This window comes from Paramormyrops kingsleyae, chromosome 9, assembly GCF_048594095.1.
Source record: "Paramormyrops kingsleyae isolate MSU_618 chromosome 9, PKINGS_0.4, whole genome shotgun sequence".
NCBI lineage: Eukaryota > Metazoa > Chordata > Actinopteri > Osteoglossiformes > Mormyridae > Paramormyrops > Paramormyrops kingsleyae.
Window position 1 is genome coordinate 14,670,202 of NC_132805.1, and position 24,453 is coordinate 14,694,654.

The 24,453-nt window shown below is 41.7% G+C and overlaps 1 protein-coding gene and 1 long non-coding RNA gene across 4 annotated transcripts in view; one reads left to right on the forward strand and one right to left on the reverse strand.

The window, feature by feature from the left end:
- Positions 1-203: 203 nt before the first annotated feature.
- On the reverse strand, positions 204-6,866 carry LOC111834622 (uncharacterized). Of its 3 annotated transcripts, none has more exons than XM_023794126.2 (10): positions 6,622-6,853; positions 4,014-4,082; positions 3,576-3,734; positions 3,022-3,159; positions 2,711-2,950; positions 2,289-2,554; positions 1,524-1,665; positions 1,316-1,449; positions 693-760; positions 204-606 (listed from the first exon to the last, which is right to left on the reverse strand). In XM_023794126.2, exons 1-10 carry the CDS (start codon positions 6,767-6,769, stop codon positions 483-485), a joined length of 1,488 nt encoding a protein of 495 aa, XP_023649894.2. In that variant the 5' UTR covers positions 6,770-6,853; the 3' UTR covers positions 204-482. The 3 variants fall into 3 exon arrangements, with proteins under 3 accessions (XP_023649894.2, XP_072572494.1, XP_072572495.1); XM_072716393.1 differs by lacking the exon at positions 6,622-6,853 and adding an exon at positions 4,938-6,596; XM_072716394.1 differs by lacking the exons at positions 204-606; positions 693-760; positions 1,524-1,665 and having other exon boundaries at positions 1,317-1,461; positions 6,622-6,866.
- Positions 6,867-9,701: 2,835 nt separating this feature from the next.
- LOC140592621 (uncharacterized) overlaps positions 9,702-24,453 on the forward strand; it is a 64,632-nt gene continuing 49,880 nt past the window's right edge. The window contains exon 1 of the long non-coding RNA XR_011992983.1: positions 9,702-9,954. This is a non-coding gene — a long non-coding RNA (uncharacterized lncRNA). The remainder of the gene's footprint in view (positions 9,955-24,453) is intronic.

Here is a 24,453-nt window from a genome sequence, read left to right on the forward strand (position 1 = left end):
GGGAGGATGGCGACGGCAGGATTAGCGGCAAAAACACCCAAGGGGTAAACAAAGTTCTGAGAATGAGAAAACTGCCAGCATGCAATAGCTGACTGGGTCTCCTCTGTGTGTCTGTATGTGAAGCCGCACGACATCCATGCAAATGACTTAAAAAGGAAACATTCATTCCTAACTGCAACATCGTAACATCGACTGGACTCAAATTTGGAGTACATGTGTTTATTTTTGAAAGCAGTCAGAATGGAAAATACATGCATTATAAATGTCCTTTTGCCAAAAAAAAAACCACATTTATGAGACAAACTTTGTGAACAAAATAAAAAGAATGAATGAAATAGACAAATTACATGAATTCAAGCTGAGGCCATTTGCTCTGACAAAGACATGCACATTATTTGAAGTGTTTAATTAAAACTAAGAATGTAAATGCAGGTGTACAGAGCTTACACCCGTTGTTGACACGCTGAGGCGCACTTCCTGCCTCATGACACCTTCTCTTGCCTTTCTCGGTTCCTCTGCTGAGCCGGCCTGCTCTCCTTGCTGCTTCTGGCGTCTGAGGTGTGACGGTGCTCCCTCTGCTTCCCGTTCGGTTGCCCCGACTCACCGCTGTGGCGAGTGACATGTGTGGCAGGTTAGTCTGCTGTTACCGTCAGCGTGGCCGAGTGCCTGCCCCAACCCCTGAGGAGCGTTACCGGTTACAATGGCAGTAGTCTCTGGGCATCAGCGGGTGCTTCGTAGACCTCATGTTCTTCGCCTTCCTCTGTAAGAAGGAAATGGCACCGTGAGGAACTCCTAATTAGTGAACCTAACCCTCACCTGTGTCCGTGTGTCTGCGTGAGGCTGCTTTTGTGTGCGTGCACCTGCGTCTGTCTCTTCGCATTTTCCTCTCTTCTGAAACTATACTCATAGTCAGCCAGTAACCAGTTTAAAAAGCATGCAAGTACAGCAAATAAACAGAAAATTGGCCCTGTGAGGACCCCCCCCCCAGAAATATATGCTAATTATAAATGGGCCATTGTTAAGGAATCAAGATCAGGATTGCTTTATTTGGGAAGCGTACAGTGTGCCATTTTTATGCTCCTCCCTTTTCCGTTCATGTTTACTGCCGTTACATTTTCATCAAGATCTTTATCTACCTCATATATGATGCACATCAGCACCAGCCCTGTGCCCCGTTTACAATTAATGCTCATTCATTAAACCTACCACAGCCTCTATTGTTAACTTTGACAGGCAAGTTACAGAAATGAATGGAATGAATATCTTTGTGTTTGCTGTTGAACTAGTTCATTTTGCACTGAACAGAGTCTCTCACCTTGATTCTCTTTCTTTTCTGATACAGAATGACAGCAGTGCTGACAAGAATGATCAGGACCACACATCCAACCCCAGTCGCAATCCATATCCACAGCTCAATGCCCAACATGAACGTTGCCTTGGATTGGACCCCTGGCAGAAGATCTGATGGTGAAGGAAATTCACACACCATCTATGTGAGAATGACGGTCTTGCTATGTTTATACCTGAACCATTATTGCTGTTTCCTGGGTAAATTCCTTGGGGTGCATCCTGATCCATGATGACTAACATCATCTCGTGGATGATGGTTTTTTCATTGTCAAATTTCACAGAGCACATGTAGGTGCCTGCCTGTGATGCCTTCACCTGCACAGGCCGAGACAGAAATGTTAAGTTCTTTCAGGCTGTTGTCTTTTTGCTCATAAGTGCCACCTCATCCAATTGAATCCCAGATATGAATGCTCAAAGATGGCCCACTCATCTGAGCCTGGTCCATTTCCAAAACGGAATTAGGTTATGATTAGGTTATCAGATCTGTGGTCCAAACACTAAGGGTGATACATTATTAGTTAAACCAGTTTAGGTTTTAGTTAAATATCAGTATAGATCTGAGAAGTGATACCTCCATAACCATATCTTATTATCCATACTGCTCATTTTCAACATGTTATTTTCCTTCAAAGGTATATGGTCAGCTTCTAAGTTAGTTTTACCTCTACAAACACCTGGATATTTTCCTGATGCGATTTAAATGATGTTAGAACTTTTCACCTGCTTGTATTTAATAACAACAGCTGGAATTAGTAGAGTCTAATTTCTTATTCAATACGCCGCTTGACCCTCTACACCAAAAACTTGGCCTGCAAGAGGAATTAATTTTTTCAAAGTAAACTATAAATTTTGACCAAAACCAGTGCCTTGGATTTTTAAAAGCTCAGTTAATAAAAGGGGCAGGAATGGAGGATTTTGTCAATTAAATGGAAACTCACATTGGTCAACGTCACAGAAAAGTTATAGTTCAGATTCTCTGCGGAAAACTTCACATTTTTGAAGTCTCCAGGAGAGTTGGTGGGTTTCTTTTTAAGTGCACCCTCTTTTGATGACTCTGCCTCCAAAAACGGGGACGAGTTAGGGCTGAGTCTCTTCCAAATTATATTTTTTGGCTTTAAGTTGATTCCTGGCTTGGATTGCAGAGCACAAGGGAGAATGGGTGACTCTCCCTCTTGGACTGTCACGTTTCCACTTGGCATCAGACCTGAGGGAGAGGGAGACACAAGCTACTCATACCTGAAAAGTTGCCATCTGCCAGTCTCATGTGACACATCACCCAAGCAGGGGTCATGGGAGAACACCAAGGCGGTGACTCATTGGTTAACCAAACCAGGAAATGCACAAGAATTGCCACACGTACCTATGATGGTAATCTCCAGGGAATAAATGGGTTTCTGTCCATTTTCCTCAAAGAAACACTCCCATTTCCCTCCGTCACTTATATTTACAAGGGTCACTTTAACAGAACCCGAGTCAGAGGCCATATGTGAATGCCCACTGGGACTTTTGCAAGTCCATTTGACTTTGGCCCCGTCCATCACATTACACTGAATGTTCACTGCTTCATTCAGAAAGAAAGGCCCAGTGGGCTGAGCCGAGCCTGAACAAGAAGAATAGAGTGATGAGTAGTTGGATATTTGCTCCTGTAGTGCATTGAAAGGAGGTTCTTACATTTATATGTCATCGCGCTCAGCTCTTGAGTCTTCCATTGCACTTTGCAGCTGTATTTTCCAGCATCTGACTCTTCCACCTTCTTGATGGATAGAGATCCACGGGAAAACCAACTTCGTGAACTCATTGGTGCCGCCCCTACCATCAAATAAAGATTGAATGAAAAACACGCATGCAGAAAACACGCCAAGATGAAGCCATCACTGCCACTTCAACCACAAATTACACCTCAATTCAGAAATCTTCAATGGAAAACTTGTAAAAAGCCATTGGAAGGGAGATAAGTCTGTGTCTTGTTTGTGAACTGATGGTAAGAGAACATTTTTTTTTATAATACAATATTTATTCACCCATCCATCATATAACCCTCCCCCCTATCCTGGTCAGTCACAGGGGGGCACTGTAATGTTTTTCTTACATGGAGTTTGAAAACTCTTTTCAATTAAATATAACTATGTTTGTGTCCTCGCTGCATATAGGTGAGGTAACATAACAAGAATACTATATGTGAGCATGTCTAAGGCTTGCACATCAGTCACTTCCTGCTCCTTCACCTCTCTCTGATGCCCCAGTCTTAGATTCACGGCCAATGAGCTGGGAGTTGAATGTCCATGATACCTCTTGTTTCTCAGTGTAGTATTTGCAGGAAAGCTTGCCTTGTTCTCCCACTTTCATGTAGACCACATCACAGTTCACGGTGCAAAGAGACAGCACTGACGGAGACAGATAAAGACAGCACTTCCTGTATAAAAGATGCTTTAAATGTTGACATTATTATGCATCAGGAAAATGAAGAAAGTTTCATTGATATGAATAAGTCAGTATAATATAAATGGGAAAACATACTAACCAAATGTATTAAGCATAAACAAAACCTCATGAAGGGGAGTCAGCAGGATTATTTAGGCCTTTGTTTTTTATTCAAGTCTACATCTGCTGGTGTTAAAACGGGAGTATGACGCTTCTTATCAGCATATGTTCATATTACTCACCAAGGAAACTCCACAGGCAGGTGGTTCTATGTGACATTTTCATTAATATGTCTTTCAGGTCTAAAAACACTGACAATTAACATATGACAAATGAAAAAAAAAGGAAAGTTAAAGTTAAAATGGAGATCATTTAAGAAAACACTATATGTGTGTACTATAAGTACTATACGTGTATACACACACGCACGCGCACACACGACCGCTTTATAGGCATGTTTGTTTTTTTGTATTTAACTTAGTTAAGTATTAACCTACCAACCCCCAGCCCAAAACACACTACACAAATAAGAAAATACGATTAAATACAAAGAGAAATATTTAAATTAGGTGCAGAATTAAAAGTGAGCCACATGTGCGTTACGAATTAAAGTTATATTCGATTTACAAAAAAAGACGCATTTTCAAACTTCTGCGGCTTTTTCAAAAACCTCAAAGCTAATTCCGAACGTTTCGACTATCTTCTCACTTGTCTCTGTTAAACCTTTACAAGTAGGCCTATTTACTATGTCAATAAATGAATTGCTTCATTTATTGACAAACAAATTTAAAATTACAAACGACAATTTCAGTAATAATCACCTCTGTAAAACTAATATATGACAAAATTTTTCAGTTTCCAATTATAATTTAGTTTGTATTAGACATAAGTAAAACATCTACTCTGCCTTTATATAACGCGACATGTTCGTGTTGCGATATATACAGTAAGCTGACGACGTAGCAGTCAAATCATGTAATCCCATTGAAATCAGTTCATTCATATATTATGACTTGTATTGTCTACTAATAAGTAAACAATTATTTAAAATTTATGCAAAGACTATGAATACAAAAAGATACCACTTCACGTGACCTATACACATGCAGATGTGCAAAAAAACTTACATAAATTCCGGTATCATGCCATTGAAAAACATGACTTACCGCCGATTAGAGGCGCTCAGCCGTAGCCTTGGAATGATATAAAATCACTTTATAATACAATCTTGTGGTGATATAACCATGACAAATCGTCAGTTTCATACTTCCAAAAGTCTCTCAGGAATTGATTCAGTGTCAAATTCCCATTGGCAAATAATAAAAAGATTTAATACATTTATTTTATTAAATAAATAAAACATATATCGTCAGTGACGAAGGACGTGAATCAGACTGTAGACGTACTCCCAGTATTATTTACATAATATTTTATTTTCCGTTGATTCACTCCATGGGTCTGTGTTCCGTGAATGATTGTTTCTCGCATTTTTTTTAGCCCTTCTCGATAAGAAAAAGTGAAACAATATTTATGACGTTAAAACACATTTCCTGAAGTATTTTTTCTACCCTTCACACAAATAAAATCATTCAATAGCCTATGCCTACTTAAACTTTTCTATTTGAATCTATAGCCTATTCATACTGTTTAAAAGACGCCTGTTAGTGTTCAATATAAAGTACTATGTTTTGTGGTTTCTATCACGGCTTCTTCATTTTCAAAGAAGTTACTGCTGAGAATCGAAATCAATTGACAAACCAGCTAGGCCTACATATATCATTTATCCTGATATAAAATACAAAATCAACAAGCTTATTGTTATCATTATCATTAAAAATAAATCATTACCCACTCATCGCCCAACAGCTTATATTCAGTACTAGGCGATGGTCCTTATAAACGTCAATAAATTCAAGCTAGTTTCCCAAAACGATCACCAAGTGAAGGTTGCAATTCTGTAATATATTATTAAGTATAGGCCGACTGGTGCAACAACGCATGAAAACGCAGCAGCATATAGACTGCGGGAAAAGCAAATCCGTGTACCATTTCCGTTCGGTCTTTTTCGATCTTTTGCAATGGCTTTAAAAGTAAACGCACGAATTATGTTGCTTTGGTAAATATTGTCAGTGTATTTTAAAATATCACCTTCAAACAACAACGTTTTGCACAGTTTCTCAGATGTGGCCCTCGTGCTCGGAGTGTCAGATAAAGGCCTATACTGTGGATGCTGATCTTTAATACCATCATGTTGAAGGACTAGATACATTTTCGTTAATTACTCATTTATTAGGTGGCATAGTCAATGTTTACAATATAGTGGTGAACAAAGAAAATACTTTTAAATTTGTGAAAACTGTTTGCTATTAATTACACTGATCGATGTTCTTTTCGTCTTCGTAATAATTTTGGTTACTGATACTACTAAATTTATTTAAATTCCTGTTGGGTACTTTACGGCATTTCAATAGTTTCTGCCAATAAAATTAATTATCGATGTTTTCCGTTTCATAAAATAGTTTTATGAAGCACGCTTCCCAGCGTCCATAGCCTATGTGTCTACCTAATGAAATCGAGTTAATCAAGTCATAATTTCCAGATGAACGACAGATCACCAGACATACACCCTAGGGTGACCGTGCTATCATTTCAGCATACCTCAGGAAAAAAGCTGTCCTACCTTTATTTTTGTTGCAATTAAAATTACTGCAAATATACCAATCAAGCTTAAATTTACACAAATTCTTTGTGGTATTCTACTGATGATCCATTTAGGCATTTATCATTATATTCATTAAATATAGTTTAATACATATGGCATCCTTGAAAAATATTAAATGGAATACTTACATAAGAAGTACTTGCAAGAAAAAAGACACAAGCGACGACTGTGAGCCGCTGCTGGTCCTGAGAGGAAGTCTTCGATTGAGGGTGGGAGGGAGACGCACGGAAGATGCTGAAGATGCGGAAGAACGACGCACATCGTACCGGGGCACATAAGGTAATGTAATGAAAGGCATTACATTAAAATAACTAATATGTGCCGTTTTAAAGTTTGGCCGACAGATAGCGGGAGCCTGACCCAACAACACACCCACTTAACTTTGAACGCTGAATGTTGACTTCTGCAGCATGAATAAATTACATGGTACATTAATAATAAAAAGGGTGTTATTCCAATTCTGAGTGACGGAAAGTACATTTAGGGCAAGTAAAAAAAGTGAAAGACATACGACTGGAAGCAGGGAAAATCCAACATAGATTTGGTGCTGCGTGTAAAGTGTATATGCCTACAATTAAAAGGCTGGAGAAAATTTGTACAGTTCAGTTAACAAGATATCAGGCGTGAAATAAGCTACTTGGCGCTCATCTGTTCGCGACCAGTAGCCTACTTCTGCTTTTTAACTTTTGTAATGCTGAATTAAGCATACGTTGAAAATCCACTGACGTATAGTTCATCATGATGTTTTTAGCATTGGTGGGCAAATTAGCGGGCCAAATCACCGGGGTCATATTCAAATTTGGAAACGAGTAAATACGGGCTACGATCGCCAGACGACTGCGACACCTTGGGATATTCTATTCGTTTCATATAGTGCCTTTTACAAAATAGCTATCCCAAGGCACTTAAAGAACCTGTGGCAATGAATTTGTCGCCTGTGGCCTGTACTACGAAGCGGGGTTACTGGCTTATCGGGGTAACTTGTCGGATTTAAGGTACCACAGTTTAAATGGACTTCATATTCGTTCACTTACATTTTGCAGAGGGGAAATAACTTAGGTATAACCGTGATTCGCGAGGCATTAGTGATGTCTAAAACAGTTTAACATATACAATCTCCATGACATACATATAACTTTTGATATATAAAATACGTATCGTAAGTATATGAACTCCTCTGACGGTTCTAGAGTTGATACAGTACGACCTCTAGTGGTAGTAAATGATTTATGAAGCACAGTTAAACCGCAGGTTCGAGATAACAGTACAGTACTCATGTTAACTATATAGGCAGAATTGCATTCAGTAATTCAGCCATCCAAAGCAGCATATGTACCCTGGTTGGTACGCAGATCTGTCATAGGGCACATACTTAGACACACACACACACACACACACATTCCAGGGGTGTCATACCACCTCTTACACCAAAAAAGCAAACAGCCAGTTTCTCCAGTGGGCAGCTGTAGCAAGTGTGTAACCCTAATGTCACATGACCACTAGAGCCAGGTGCTTTAGTATAAGCTCTAGTGCAGTGTTTCCCAGTCCGGTCCTCGGGGAGCCCCAGACAGTCTGTTTTTGCTCCATTACAGCTCTCTATTAAACAGTCCTCATTTTTGTTCCCAATCAGGTACTGGGAGGGAGCAAAAACATGGATAAGGAAACACTGCCCTAGAGCGACTGTACTACCTGCACCCCAAGCCGTAGATGATGTCACAGCCTGGCCCCAAACATGACGGATGCTCCACCATCTAAGGGTGCCTTTAAAAGGGCAGCTGTGCCTAGATTCATCTCTGCACTGAGCATAGTATATGAATCCCTGTGACGGACAGGCATCCCTGCCAGTCGCCCTGCCCTGTGCCCTGTGCTGCATCCTACACACTTACACATGGGATGAACTGGTTTGGAAGACAGATGGATAGAGAGAATCTATTTTATCAGGGGGGTATTCCATGAAGCAGGATTAAGGGAAAGTCTGGCTTATTTCGATAAGTCTGTCTTATTTAAGTGAGAGTTCCGTTCCATCAACGTGTCTTAAATGAATCCCCGCTGAGTTGCCATGGTAACTTGCACCTCCGAACAAGTCTGCTCGGGACCAGGCTAACTGTCTGAGAAAGGTCTGGCTGCAGACCTCCACCAGGAGGATCTCCACTAGAGGGACAGAAACACGTAATCTCCACAAGCGAATCCGAACATGACGTTATGCAAACATGCATGGAGGTGGTACCAGATATCACATAATCGTCACACACAGCCCGGACTTTAACTCAACCGAACAGTAATCGAGTCTTTTGAAGTACATACTTATTATTTTGGTGATCGATTTAAATTATATTATTAACATTGGAAACGGACTTTAATAATGTATTTTAATTCTACAAGAAGGGATGTTAATAGCATGTGTTATTTTTATTATTTCGGTACGTGTGAAATTCTCACTTTAATACGGAGCCCCCTTAGTCCCATAGGGTGATTTTTTTTTTTTAAATCGTGTGGCACAAGTTATTTTCTTGTGCTCACAAGTTATTCTGTGCGCACAAGATAACCCAGCAAACATTTGTCCGACGGCGACGTTGTGTCCCCGGCCAAAAACAGTCGAGGTAAGACGGCATAAATCGGTAAAAATATGTGACACAGAACATTGCCTAAAAATGCATTCAGATACATTTGTACATGTCTACAGTTGTCTGGGGTTGCATGTATAGCTGTCACTTTGAGTTTTAGCTAAGTGCATTTTAATAGTGAGTGCATGTGTGAGCGAAGGTCCACTATGTGACGTCCTTTACACGAGCATTTACAGTCCATCATGATCCTTTATTAAATCCACTGTGAAATTGAGCACGAAACATGCAAATGCGATTGTGCTTACACCTTGGTTAATACTGCAATAAAAAGTAAGTGCCCCGAGTAGTTTTTAAGAGGTTGTGAAAAGACGGCCACTGACGTCCTTTACACGTACGTCTATTCAAACAAGACTCATTGTGGGGGGAAAATGATATATTTTTTTAATGAAATGCACAATAATGTTTATTTACATATTGTTTTATGACAAATTATTCACAAAGTGCTCTGTGATTGTGAAGCCACTGCATTTGGCATTATTATGCGCCCCGTGTTTTCGAATATTAAAAAATTATTTTATTATTTTTATGAAATTTATGCATTTAGATATGAACAGGTATATACCTGGTTACCATTTAAAGTCCGAATTGGTTGTGGATTGTCAAATAAAAAAAAAGTTTACTCGCTTTACTCTGCGTGCGTTTTATTTCCCCATGTGGATACATAAAGTTTTTTAATTTGAATTTGGAAACAGTTGGCAGTCTCGCGATATACCGCGATATTCCAGATTATCTTGAGAGAGGGAGAGGAAAAGTTAACGCATTTTCACGAGTCTTATTTACTGACAAGGAGAGAGGAGGGTGAAAGTTAATATATCTATATAAAAAAACTACTGTTGGGTAAGTCCATTTTGTATTGTTTTATAAATTTTACGTTTGACACGAAGGAACTAAAATGTAGTTTGAGTTTGGCTAAAATTAACTAGCAGGCTAAAAGTTAGTAGTGTTAACGTTAGGCTGAGGGCAGTGAGGGGGTTCAGTCTTGAAACGGCAGCTGGCAGGAGGAAGTGACGTCACAGACACCCGCCAAGGCAGGTAGCGGCAGCTGCCACTTCTGTCCGTCGCTAGTGGCGCTTAACAGTGGCAGGTCCCGTTCGAATACAGGTCCTGCCGGGGTACAGAGACAGCCCCCGCCGCTCGTGGAAGTAAACCAGAGATTCTGTGAATCGGCTAGGATAAACTGGGATACGGAAATAAATTGAGGACTTGTTTAATCTTTATATGACTACGAATTATATTATTGTTGCTGACTGTACATCTCTTTAAGATAATATTTGAGAAAGCAATGATTGTACTGTCGCTAGTGGCGCTAAACAGTGACAGGAGCTGTTCGGGAACAGTGCCTGCCGGTAGTGGCAGCTCTAGTGGCAGCTCTAGTGGCAGGTGCCGTTCAGATACAGTAGAGAGGCACCTACCCGCCAATCCTGGAAGTAGCTTAAACCAGAGATTCTGTACATCGGCTAAATGATCAAAAGCAATGATTGTGCTGTCGCTATCATTATTATTAAATAAAATGCAATAACTTTGCTCCTATCAATTGTACTACCACCAAAATCACTCTACACATCTAGGGTGTCATCATGGTCATTCTACAGGACTTAGTTTGGGGAAATGTACCTTAGTCTGTTTTTAATGATTTTTTTAATTATTTTTATTAGGAATAACTTTCAATAACTTTGTGACAGTTAAGTGTAGTGTCACCAAAATCACTACAGAACTCGACAGTGTCATCATGGTCATACTACAACACTTAGTTTGGGGAAATGTCCCCATTTACCCTTTAAGTGGCATACCCAGAAAAAGCCATTGAAAAAAATATTTTTTATCAGTTCTTTGCTCTTTAGGCCAATATAAACAAAAATAAATAGTTTTTTCAAACATTGATCATGCAATTTGTTAATTACAGAGGTCTACTAAATGGTAGAGGAAGCTGTTAAAGGTAAAAGTAAAAGTAACATTTATGAAATGTTTCCAAAATATCAAAGCAACATCTTTGTGTTTTTATTTTATTTTTTTATTTGTTTTATTGTTAAACAAATATATTATACCATGATGACACACTAGATGAGCAGAGTGATTTTGGTGGAACTACAGTGTATAGGAAGAAAGTTATTGAATTTTATTGGCAATAAAAATTCTTTAACAATAAACTAAGCCACATTTTCCCAACCTAAGTGGTGCAGTCCTACCATAATTAAATTGCAAAAGTATATAGTAATTTTTAGAGATGGGCGATCCACGTTTTTTCAGTTCCGATCCGATTTCGATACACAACTGCCGATACCGATACAGATTCCGATACAAGAGCTCTTTTTACTTTGTTATACTTTACATATTATTTTTTTTAAGCTAGTAAATACAGATGGAAAAAATGTATGACAAAAAATATTTAATTAGGCTACTACAAACATACATAACGTACTGTTCCACTTCATTTGTTTTAAGCGTTTTTGACGCATTTGCAGTTCAATATGAATATCTTCAAAGCAAATATACACAAGTGGCGAATGCTTAAAATTTTAACAGTTTTTCTCCCATTGGCATCAGCGCAGTTACACTTTTGTTGCAATGGCAGCCCCTCTTGTATCACAAGCAACGAGTTCGCAAAACAGTCCAATTAAGTTAGCGACTCCCAAATCATCCATTGCTTTGTTTTGTCTCGCAGTTGGGATTTTCCATTAAACGCTATTCCCACCTCAAAACCTTATTTTACATAGATTGCAAAACGCTGTGCTTCCGGTTTCTGTTAAAAGCCTAATGGTGCGTTCGTTTTTCTCTCGGAACTCGGAAATTCCGAGTTGAGTGACATCACGTCCGACAATCTCCCGTTCGAGCTACCCACATCTCGGAACAAACATGGCTGCCTCCATGAACACGTTGCTGTGTGTTGTTGCTTTATATTTTAGCAGATTTGGAGTTTTCCAAATGAAGAAAATGGAGAAATTTAGATTTTTCCGAGAGACAAACAAGAAACACGAACTAGCCAAACCACATTAAAAGCTTTATAAAATATTTTAGTACATTCATAGCGATATTCTTTTTTCGAACAGTAAATAAACTACAAACAAACCAAGTCGCCATGTTGAAATTACGTCACAAGGGCAACTCGGGCAACAAAATCTTATCCGACTTCAACGTCATAAAAGGGGCGTGTTTCTGACGGGAAGTGATGTTTTTCGTGACGTATCGTGACGTTTTCATCCGAGTTCCGACTTGGAGAGAAATAATCGAACGCACCATAAAATACTCCCAGATCGTCACGTCTTATCTTACGCTCCTCGTACTGCGAAGGGTATGCGCATGACCTCACAGCAGGCGGAAGTCACTGTACTCACACCCACTGAGTAGCAAAAAAGACTTAGGGGCAGTGATAGCGTTCGATTTGAATTCCGCAAAAACACACATATAAAATGGGAAAGAGCTGTCGTGCGATTGATTGCCAAAAACTAAATAAGTAAGTATAGGACGTGGATCGGTCACGCATGGCCGATTCCCGATCCGTCAAATAGGTCTGGATCGGCGCCGATACCGATCCGAATATCGGTATCGGTGCATCTCTAGTCTCTACTGCTAGTTGGGGTTGTAAAGTTTAGATTTTTTTTATTAATTACTTTCTCTAGTTCTAGACATAATTGGTCAGATTGTTTTTTTCAGTGTCTGATTAGCTACAAGTGTTCTTTTTAAGTAACAACAATAAAAAAAAGCTAAATATATTAGCATAAGGAGTCTTTTTTGATGGCTCTCAGTTTTCACCGAATTGTACAAGTTTTCTGTTGCCCAAATCCATGTTTTCATTGCAGATGGTTTGACATGTATGTTGAACACATATGAGATATAAGCTTGTGTCATTTATAGATAATGGGAGGTTCTAAGGAGCCCGATTTCTTAGGACAAAAATTCCTTAAGAATTCATGACTTTGGGAAAGTTGATGTTTGGCCATCCCTTTGGTGTCTGAGTGTTCACTTACCTATGGAATCTCCCAGGTGGGCGGTATCAACAGGCTTGAGCACCTGCAGACCATGGAGGCCTATGACCCTACAACAAACCGCTGGCATGCTGTGGCCCCCATGTCCACACCACGTAGTGATTTTGGCATCGCAGTGGTGGATAACCTCCTGTTTGTGATGGGCGGCAGCGACGGGTTTAGGATCACGAACAAGGTGGAGTGTTTTGATCCGAAGACAGGCAGCTGGTACCGTGCGCAGGACATGAGCAGACCCAAAAAACACTTCAGCTGCTGTGTAGTGCCTGCGCACCCCAACATCATAAAGTACGCTGCACCTCGTTAATCCCTGATGGCCACCCAGGAGGAAATAAACCCATTTGCCCCCAACAGTCTGTATGTAACCTCATTGACACCCCCACCCCGAATTCTTTCCCTATAACGGTTAAATCAATGACATACGCACATACTGGTGCATGCAGGCATTTTAAAGAACACAAACAATTAAAACGGTGTGATGCTACAATCTGGGAAGGCGGGATCCTGCACCCGATCAGCGAAAATCAAATTTACGGTTAGATTATTTTATATTTTAGGCTCTAACCAGTTTGATTGTGAAGCTTTTCTGCAGTGGTATATTTACAAAGAACAGCATATTCTCTCATACCGCAGTCATGCAAGCAGTTTCTGCACAGAGGGAATAACCTCAAACCATCGATGTAACCCAGTCAAGTGTTCGATCAGGGGCCTGGTAACCTCGCGCTTAATCAGCCTCTTATGGGATTGTTCTGGAAGCATGCCTAGAAAAGTAAACATGTTGTAAGGTATACCTCTCAAGTCTTCGCAAGACGCTAAGAGGCACCGTTACCAGCAAACCCAGCCCAGAATTCAATAGATTGTAATGTAACAGCAATTTCCTTTTTTTAACCGGTCCAGTCGTCGTTCCCAGATTGCCCACAAAAACCCACACAGAACATACTTGACTTTCCTTTATTCTTTACAAAATATACTGTTCATAAAAAATACCAGGTTTAGGTGAATGCAGGCAGGAATACGTGTATGCTATCTAACCCACGGAACACCAAGCCAGCAACTAGCGCCACCCACCATCACGCAGTATTGCACATCCCCAAAAGGTCTAAAGTAGGGATAGGTTAGACTTTAACACACCTGATTATTATGCATAAATAATCACCACCCCGATTCAGTAACACAAGGCACAGCAAATCGTCACTATATTAGGCTTAAATGCTCAATACATAAAACATTCCCAATAAGCCACCCACTTTCCACGCTAAGCCATTGTAAATATACCTCCCTAATTTCCCCACTCTCACCAAAAACGCACAAAAAAACAATACGCCGCACATAAGGGCATCCAGTTTTTAAGCAGTATCAAGTGAGCTGGATGATTTTTTTCTTTTACTCTTCCAAATATCGCCTACCGTAGATTCCAAAATGGTCTGCAACAACTCTGTACCGATATCGAGCTTCTGGAGGAACATGAAACTACGCCATGGATTTTGCACAGTGTTACGCGCCACTCTAAGTTCAGCTCCGCCCACAGCCTCGTCCTCCAGCTTGCCCTCCATTCGACGATCGCTCCGCCTCCACGTGCAGACTCCGCCCACAGCCTCGTCCTCTAGCTCGCTCTCCATTGCAGGTGCATAGGGAGTGATTCCCATTTTGTTTTGCGAGCTTATGTTATATGCATAGGGAGTAAGGTGTAGAATTTGTCGCTCTGTTTTTGTTTTCTCTACACTTCGGTAAATTAGCTTTGGGTTGCGTTTCGAAGATGGGTTTTGTTTATTGTTTTCTCCCTTTTGCACCGGGTGTATTTTTTCTGTGTCCATGGCTTGTCAATAAAACCAGAAAAATATATATATAAAAAAATACTCCTTTGTCCACGTGTATTCCCTTGTCCATCGGACCCTGTCCTTCCCTTACTTCACGTCCCCTTTCAAACTGTTACACCCCAACCCTAGACTGGTGCTCGTAACAACAGCTGCTGGTTGTGTAAAATTAATTTGCCCACGAGCGTGCCTAGAGCTGCCCGGTACAGGGAGGTGCCCGTATATTGGAGGTCCGGATAAGGGTACGCTCTAAAACGCTTAATGTGAAAAAGCTTAATGCACGTGGTTTAATGTACCAAAATAGCAACCAATAATCACCAAATTTCGCACACACACATCTGGTCATAAAGACTTTCACCTGACAAAGAATCTAAACCTAAATGCTAAGAATATGGACTTTATCTTACGTTAAGCGTTTTCCCCTCCATTGACGCCCATTATATGGGGAAAAAGCATTTAAAAAGACAATAAAAAATGTAATGGAGTATAAGATTTTCACATGGGATTATTTATTTATATATATATATATATAAATAAATAAATAAAAAATATTTGCAACAGCCCTGTTCTGAATACAGCAACCTCTATGTAGGAATTAAAACCCCTGGACTTGTGCCAAGCTCCAGTTGGTACCCCAGTTGACGTCCATCCAATGGCCGTCCTCAACTACTTATTGTTCGATTGCGTAAGAGACGGCTAATGTAACCGACAGCCCCTGGAAACTAACGCGTTGGATAAGCAGTTTTTTAGTCGGCAGAAGGGGTGAACGTTGTTGGACTACATAAGATTTATGATTTAAGAAGTGCGTTCTTAGGTAAGTAAGGTTATAAAATTCTGTGACTGTGAAATTATTTGGGATATAGGCCTACCGTTTGTGATTTGTTTTTAATTGCACTTTATGTGGAATACTGTTTCCCGAGTAGTCAGTTAATGCGTCAATCCGTGCACTATGAAAAACAAAAAGTTAAGGCAACATAAAATTTAAGCCAACTTATTGCACTAGATTTTGAAAACCACCTATTGTTCTGCTGAGTAATTATTTTTCCATCCATCCATCCATCCATCCATCCATCATCTTCCGCTTGTCCGGGGTTCGGGTCGCGGGGGTAGCAGCTTCAGTAGAGGCACCCAGGCCTCCCTCTCCCCAGCTAACCCCACCAGCTCCTCGGGGGGGACACCGAGGCGTTCCCAGGCCAGCCGAGAGATATAATCCCTCCAGCGAGTCCTGGGCCTGCCTCGGGGCCTCCTCCCTGTAGGACAGGCATGGAAAACCTCCCTGGGTACCCGCCCAGGAGGCATCCGCACCAGATGTCCAAACCACCTCAACTGGCTCCTTTCGACGTGAAGAAGCAGCGGTTCTACTCCGAGGCCCTCCCGGATATCCGAACTTCTCACCCTATCCCTAAGGGAGAGCCCAGACACCCTGCGGAGAAACCTCATTTCGGCCGCTTGTATTCGCGATCTCGTTCTTTCGGTCATTACCCATAGCTCATGACCATAGGTGAGGGTAGGGACAAAGATGGACCAATAGATCGAGAGTTTGGCTTTTTGGCTCAGTTCTTTCTTAGCCACGACGGACCGGTTAAGCGCCTGCAGAACTGCAGACGCCGCTCTGATCCGTCTATCCAACTCCCGATCCCGCCTACCCTCACTCGTGAACAAGACCCCGAGATACTTAAACTCCTCCACTTGAGGCAGTACGTCTTCCCCAACCCGAAGAGGGCAAACCACCCGTTTCCGGCTGAGAACCATGGTCTCGGACTTGGAGGTGCTAATCCTCATCCCTGCCGCTTCGCACTCGGCTGCGAACCGCCCCAGTGCCTGCTGGAGATCCCCAGCAGATGAAGCCAACAGGACGACATCGTCTGCAAAAAGCAGCGAGGCAATCCTGAGGTCACCAAACTGGACACCCTCAACGCCTTGGCTGCGCCTAGAAATCCTGTCCATAAATATGATAAACAGGACCGATGACAAAGGGCAGCCCTGGCGGAGCCCAACACGCACCTGGAACACGTCCGACTTATTGCCGGCAATGCGGACCAAGCTTCTGCTCCGTTCGTACAGGGACCGGATCGCCCACAACAGTGGACCCCGGACCCCATACTCTCGAAGCACCCCCCACAGAGCACCTCGGGGAACCCGGTCGTAAGCCTTTTCCAAATCTACAAAACACATGTAGACTGGATAGGCAAACTCCCAGGCCCCCTCCAGTACCCCTGCAAGGGTATAAAGCTGGTCCAGTGTTCCACGACCAGGACGAAAACCGCATTGTTCCTCCTGAATCCGAGATTCGACTATCGATCTCACCCTCCTCTCCAGTACCCTGGAATAGACCTTCCCAGGGAGGCTGAGAAGTGTGATCCCCCTGTAGTTGGAACACACCCTCCGGTCCCCTTTCTTAAATAAGGGGACCACCACCCCAGTCTGCCAATCCAGCGGCACTGTCCCTGACCTCCACGCACTGTTGAGAAGGCGTGTCAGCCACGACAGCCCCACAACATCTAGAGCCTTCAGGTACTCCGGGCGGATCTCGTCCACCCCCGGCCACCACGGAGTTGTTTAACCGCCGCGGCCACCTCAGCCTCAGTGATGGGCAAGCCCCCCCCAGCACCCTCGGGCTCTGCGCCCTCAGATGTCTCAAAGGCAGTATGCGTAGATGTATCGGAGGCAGGGTTGAGGAGGTCCTCAAAGTATTCCTTCCACCTCCGGATGATGTCCCCAGGTGAGGTCAACAGCCCCCCCCCCCACTATAAATAGTAGGAACCAGGAGCTGCTTCCCCCTCCTGATACTCCGTATGGTTTGCCAGAACCTTTTTGAGGCCGACCGAAAGTCACTTTCCATGGCCTCACCGAACTCCTCCCACGCCCGGGTTTTTGCTTCTGCGACCGCCCGAGCCGCGTTCCGCCTGGCCCGCCGGTACCCATCAGCTGCGTCCGGAGACCCCCGGGCTAATAATTCCCGGTAAGCCTCCTTCTTCAGCTTCACGGCCCCCCTCACCTCTGGTGTCCACCATCAGGTACGGGGGTTACCGCCACGACAGGCACCGACCACCCTGCAGCCACAGCTCCGTACGGCCGCTTCCACAATGGAGGTCCGGAACAGTGTCCATTCGGACTCAATGTCCCCTACCTCCCCCGGCATGCAGTCGGAATTCTGCCGGAGGCACGAGTTAAAGCTCCAGCGAACAGGAGCCTCTGCCAGACGTTCCCAGCAGACCCTCACTATACGCTTGGGCCTACCAGGTCTGACCGGCTTCCTCCCCCGCCACCTGAGCCAACTCATCACCAGGTGGTGATCAGTTGACAGCTCTGCCCCTCTCTTTACCCGAGTGTCCAAGACAGAGGGCCGCAGATCAGTTGATACGATTATAAAATCGATCATCGACCTGTAGCCCCGGGCATGTTCGTACCATGTCCACTTATGGACACCCTTATGCTCGAACATGGTGTTCGTTATGGACAAACCATGCATTGCACAGAAGTCCAATAACTGAACACCACTCGGATTCAGATCAGGGAGGCCGTTCCTCCCAATCACCCCCTTCCAGGTCACACTGTCATTGCCCACGTGAGCGTTGAAGTCCCCCAGCAAAACGATGGGATCCCCCCGCGGCACACCAAATAGCATACCGCTAAGGGAATCCAAGAAGGCCGGGTACTCCGAACTGACATTCGGCGCATAAGCGCAGATGACAGTCAGAGACCTATCCCCGACCCGAAGGCGCAGGGAAACAGCCCTCTCGTTCACCGGGGTAAACTCCGATGTTAATGCACCGAACTGTGGGGCCACCAATAGCCCTACCCCAGCCCGGCGTCGCTCACCCGCCGCAACTCCAGAGTAAAAGAGCGTCCAGCCCCTCTCCAGGAGATTGGTTCCAGAACCCAAGCTATGTGTTGAGGTGAGCCCGACTATATCTAGTCGATACCTCTCAACCTCACGCACAAGCTCAGGCTCCTTCCCCACCAGAGAGGTGACATTCCATGTCCCGAAAGCCAGTTTTGTCAGCCGGGGATCGGACCGCCAGGGCCTCCCTTGGCCGCCACCCGATCCACAATGCACCGAACCCCTGACATTCCCCTTGCGGGTGGTGGGCCCACCTGGGGACAGTCCCGCGTGCCTCTTTCGGGCTGTGCCCGGCCGGGCCCCACGGGCCAAGGCCCGGCCACCAGGCGCTCGCCAACGGGCCCCTCCCCCAGGCCTGGCTCCAGGGTGGGGCCCCGGTGACCCTAGTCCGGGCGAGGGAAACAGGACTTTGATTGATAACTTTTTCATAGGGTTCTTTTGGATTGCTCTTTGTCTGGCCCCTCCCCTGGGACCTTTTTGCCTTGGGAGACCCTACCAGGGGCTATTGCCCCCGACAACCTAGCCCCCAGGTTCACGGAGGCACACAAACCCCTCCACCACGATAAGGTGGCAATCCAAGGAGGAGACAAGACTTTAAACGAATTATTTTTCATTCAGATAATTTATATTTCATCTCCATAGTTGTACATACTTAGATCGAATTGCTAACAAAAAAACTTGTTCAAACCTATTGACTTTTCTTAAGACTTATCTTTCATATGTGTAAAGACTTTAAAATTTCAGTTTAGCATGCTAAGGCTTCACCCATTGCAGTGCCCAGGGGTACAAAAACAGAGCCCAAAGATGTGCTGGTCGGGCTTGAACAGTCAATCTTTGGGTCAGAGGCACAGAGGTTTAACCCACTGAGCTGCCACTTGTGGACACTGCCAAAACTCTGTGAACAGCGTTTTTGTGTTAGGAACTTATTCAGCTTATGTTCCATACACCTGAGCATGTGGCTGTGTGAGCTAAGCCTCTCTACTCATGGTTCAAAGGTCACCTGTTCAAGCCCAGTGTCAGCACATGTGGGGCCCCTTGAGCAAGGCCTGTGACCCCCAGCTCTCTATAGGTGGCACAACTGGTAGCTACACTTCACAGTCAAGTTTGTTTTCATTCCCCACTGGGATCCTCAAAATCTGTCTGCTATTATTTATTACTATCATGTTGTAAATAAACATGCTAAATGACTGTTTTGTTATCTTCATTTATAAATATTAGATGGCACACATTTTTTTGAATTCTTAGCAAAACCCTAAGCCTAACCCTAACCCTAACCTATATAACCTATTTTCACCTATATGAAACATAAATCATCTGAACAAAAGAGAATAAGTTGGCACAACTTTTGTTGTTTGTAACTCCTAGTATGTAAAACTAATATTCATATTTTTTTATAGATGTGAAAGATTGCCAGTCAAAATTCCACATTCACTGGTTTAGCTAGAACACATTAAACATTTGTGGTAGTCGGTACAAGTAACGACTAAACGGTCAGTTGACTTTATACACTTAAGGTGAAACCACCACCTACAAATGACACACAAAATGTACTCATCCCTGTACTCTGGGTCACTCTTACATTTTGATGAGTAGCACAGGGTCCAGTTCTTAGCTTTTGTGTGGCTTAGCTTTCGCCTTTGCAAGGTGGAGTTGTACTCTGTTTCTCTTATAGGTACAGCCTTCATCTCTGCAGCATATGACTGCACCTTTCTCCTGTGGCATAAAAGCTTCTTTTGTGAGAGGCCTGATCGTCTGGTTTTCACACTCTCATCCCCCAGGTAGTGAATCAAAAATAAATTTGTCGCCAAATTATCTTCTTCTTGCTGTACTAAACAGTACACATTCTTTTTAAATTCTGATGATCCCTTGTCATATTGAGGTGTCCTAATATGGTAATACCGCTTCATCACTCTTCCACCGTATTTTTTAATGTTGTTATAATTTGACCCTTTCTGTTTCCACAGCATTTGGTCAAAACAAAAATCCATGCTAGATCTTCCTCCCTTCAGACTCCTATATAGGTATACATCACCCCCCTTTGGCTCCAGGGGTGGTTCATTGGAAATGAAACCTTTGTACCTTTCGGCATTAAGAAGAATGGCCTCTATTTCAGCCAGAGCAAACTCGGACTGTTTTCGCATGAAAGACATAATTTCTCAGTTCGTCACCACAACTACCACAATTATTGAGAGATTAGCCTTGAGAGTGGCTGTTGAATGACAGTATTTTGAGAATATGTCTGTTATGAAGGACACTATGGTAAAATATTACCCTAGTAGCCTCTTAAAAGGCTGTTGAGAGATGAGCCTTGAAAAAGGCCGTTGCATGACAGATTTTGACGAATTACAAGAATAGAACTATGACAATATTGTAATATTATGGTATATATGTATAATGTTTGAATAAATAAATGTGTGTATATATATAAAATGACTACAATTATTATATTATAATTATTATAACTACTATAAATGGCACCAATAAAATGTAAATCTAAAGTGGTTGTTAAGAGATGAGCCTTGAAAAAGACTGTTGGATTGAAATTGAATTTGCACTACTAATTTGTAAAGAATTTCGGGACGCTGCGAACAAGACGACTGTGCCTTATCGCTGCTGGCGAAGTCTTAAATAGTTGAGTCCGTTATTTCGCTTAATTTCATTGGCCCGTTTGTGTCCTTTATTTTTTGTGATTGGCCATTTCCTTACTTCACCTAAAATTAAGCATTTTTCCCTACCTGGAAAATATAGGGAAGCAAAGTAAACTTATATTAGAATTTTAATGGTGAAAGTGTTTATGACCAGATATATGTGTGAGAAGTTTGGTGAATTTTCATGGCTGTCTTGGTACTTTAAATCACATTAAGCCTTTTCTTCATAATGGGCGCCAATGGAGGGGAAAACGCGTAACGTAAAATAAATCCATATTCCTTGTATTTCGGTTTTGATATTTTGTCAGGTGAAAGTGTTTATGACCAGATTTGTGTGTGCGAAATATAGTGATTTTTGGTGGTTGTCTTTGTAGTTTAAGTTACATTAAGCCTTTTCTTTATAATCATAATGGGCGTCAATGGAGGGGAAAACGCTTAACGTAAAATAAAGTCCATATTCCTTGTATTTCGGTTTTGATATTTTGTCAGGTGAAAGTGTTTATGACCAGATATATGCGTGAGAAGGTTGGTGATCTTTGGTGGCTTTCTTGGTAGTTTAAATTACATTAAGCCTTCTCCTTATAATAGGCGCCAATGCAGGGAAACGGTTAACGTAAAATAAAGTCCATATTCCTTGTATTTCGGATTTGATATTTTGTCAGGTGAAAGTGTTTATGACCAGATATATGCGTGAGAAGGTTGGTGATTTTTGGTGGCTTTCTTGGTAGTTTAAATTACATTAAGCCTTTTCCTTATAATGGGCGCTAATGGAGGGGAAAACGCTTAACGTAAAATAGAGTCCATATTCCTTGTATTTCGGTTTTGATATTTTGTCAGGTGAAAGTGTTTATAACCAGCTTTGTGTGTGCGAAATATGGTGATTTTTGGTGACTGTCTTGGTAATTTAAGTTACATTAAGCCTTTTCCTTATAACAGGCGCCAATTGAGGGAAAACGGTTAACGTAAAATAAAGTCCATATTCCTTGTATTTCGGTTTTGATATTTTGTGAGGTGAAAGTGTTTATGACCAGATATATGTGTGAGAAGGTTGGTGATTTTTGGTGGCTTTCTTGGTAGTTTAAATTACATTATGCCTTTTCCTTATAATGGGCGCTAATGGAGGGGGAAACGCTTAACGTAAAATAGAGTCCATATTCCTTGTATTTCGGTTTTTATATTTTGTCAGTTGAAAGTGTTTATGACCAGATTTGTTTGTGCGAAATATAGTGATTTTTGGTGACTGTCTTGGTAATTTAAGTTACATTAAGCCTTTTCCTTATAACAGGCGCCAATTGAGGGAAAACGGTTAACGTAAAATAAAGTCCATATTCCTTGTATTTCGGTTTTGATATTTTGTCAGGTGAAAGTGTTTATGACCAGATTTGTGTTGGTAGTTTAAATTACATTAAGCTTTTTCTTTATAATGGGAGTCAATGGAGGGGAAAACGCTTAACGTAGTATAAAGTCCATATTCTTAGCATTTAGGTTTAGATTCTTTGTCAGGTGAAAGTCTTTATGACCCGATGTGGGTAACACTTTATAATACTGTTCCGTAGTTAACAGGTAAATATGCAGGAAGTAAGCAGCAACAAAGGAGTAATGCTTCATTAACACCTAAATTGGTACTATTAACTACTAAGGAGTTATGCTAATAATTTCACTATTACCTATTAACTCAATAGGTAATAGTGAAATAATTATTATCGTACTTCGCTATTACTTCATTAGGAACTATTGAGTATTGCTGGTCTCATTGGGAATTAAGTAGCCTACTAACTATGGATTATTTCTAATAACTACTAGTTCATTACTCATCAAATGAACAGTGCTTTTTTTTTGGACTAACAGGAACTTACAGGCTACTGCTCTCAATGGTTTTTGCCATTTTTTTCCTTTTGGAATAACAGGCTTCTTTCTTCCTACTTGTTTGTATGACATACAACTTAATCTACAAAATATTACTGCCTAAAATATGTATACAGTACCTACATTTTAATTATTTACCTCACTTCCGTCCGTGTGCCAGCGTTCTTCAAACTGTGCTTTGAAGTCCAACTGAAGGGATGGTCAATCAGAGACTCGTGTTTTGCCACAAGATGTGCTCCACCACATATTGTTGATCTTTTCTAAACATTAAGAAATTAATGTATGCATTTTAAATAAGGAATGGAGTCTTACTAATGATCTAAATAAAACTAATTGTAACTCATTAGTAATGAATTTGGCATTACTGACTTCTTCCATAGGAGCTACTAAAGAACTAGAACAGTATTATAAAGTGAAACACACTGTAACTCATTAGTAATGAATGTGGTGTTACTGAGTAAGCTTCTATTTCTTTCACTTAAACATTTACCTAGTTCTTTTTAAGGGGTTAATAAGAACAATGAATGTTAACATAGCTTATTTGTTTCACTTAAACATTCATGTAACACTTCATGACACAACAGCATAAGTTCATTTTAAACATTTAATTTGAAGCATGTTTAATTTGAAGCATGAAGAATGTTTAAGTGAAACAAATAAGCTATATTAACATTCATTGTTCTTATTAACCCCTTAAAAAGAACTCAGTAAATGTTTAAGTGAAATAGAATTAGTTCACTATTACCTATTGAGTAATTAACCATAATTCCTTAGTAGTTAATAGTACCGATTTACAGTAGGTGTTAATGAAGCACTACTCCTTTGCTGCTGCTTACTTCTTGCATATTTACCTGTTAACTACGGAACAGTATTATAAAGTGTTACCCCGGATGTGTGTGTGCGAAATTTGGTGATTATTGGTCGTTATTTTGGTACATTAAACCACATTAAGCTTTTTCACATTAAGCGTTTTAGAATGTACCCGGATAAGGGAGGTTTGACTGTATCAGTGTGGTTTTTAAATTCTTTATAGAACTGTAGTTTTATTGCGTATACATTACCTGCAGTGGCATAAAACGCATCTTTAATAGCCTGCACTCACAGGTGTTCGGGAAAAACAATTTCGAATTGCCCCGCAAACTGTACTCTTTGATATATTATCCGCATCGCCTGCAGTATACAAA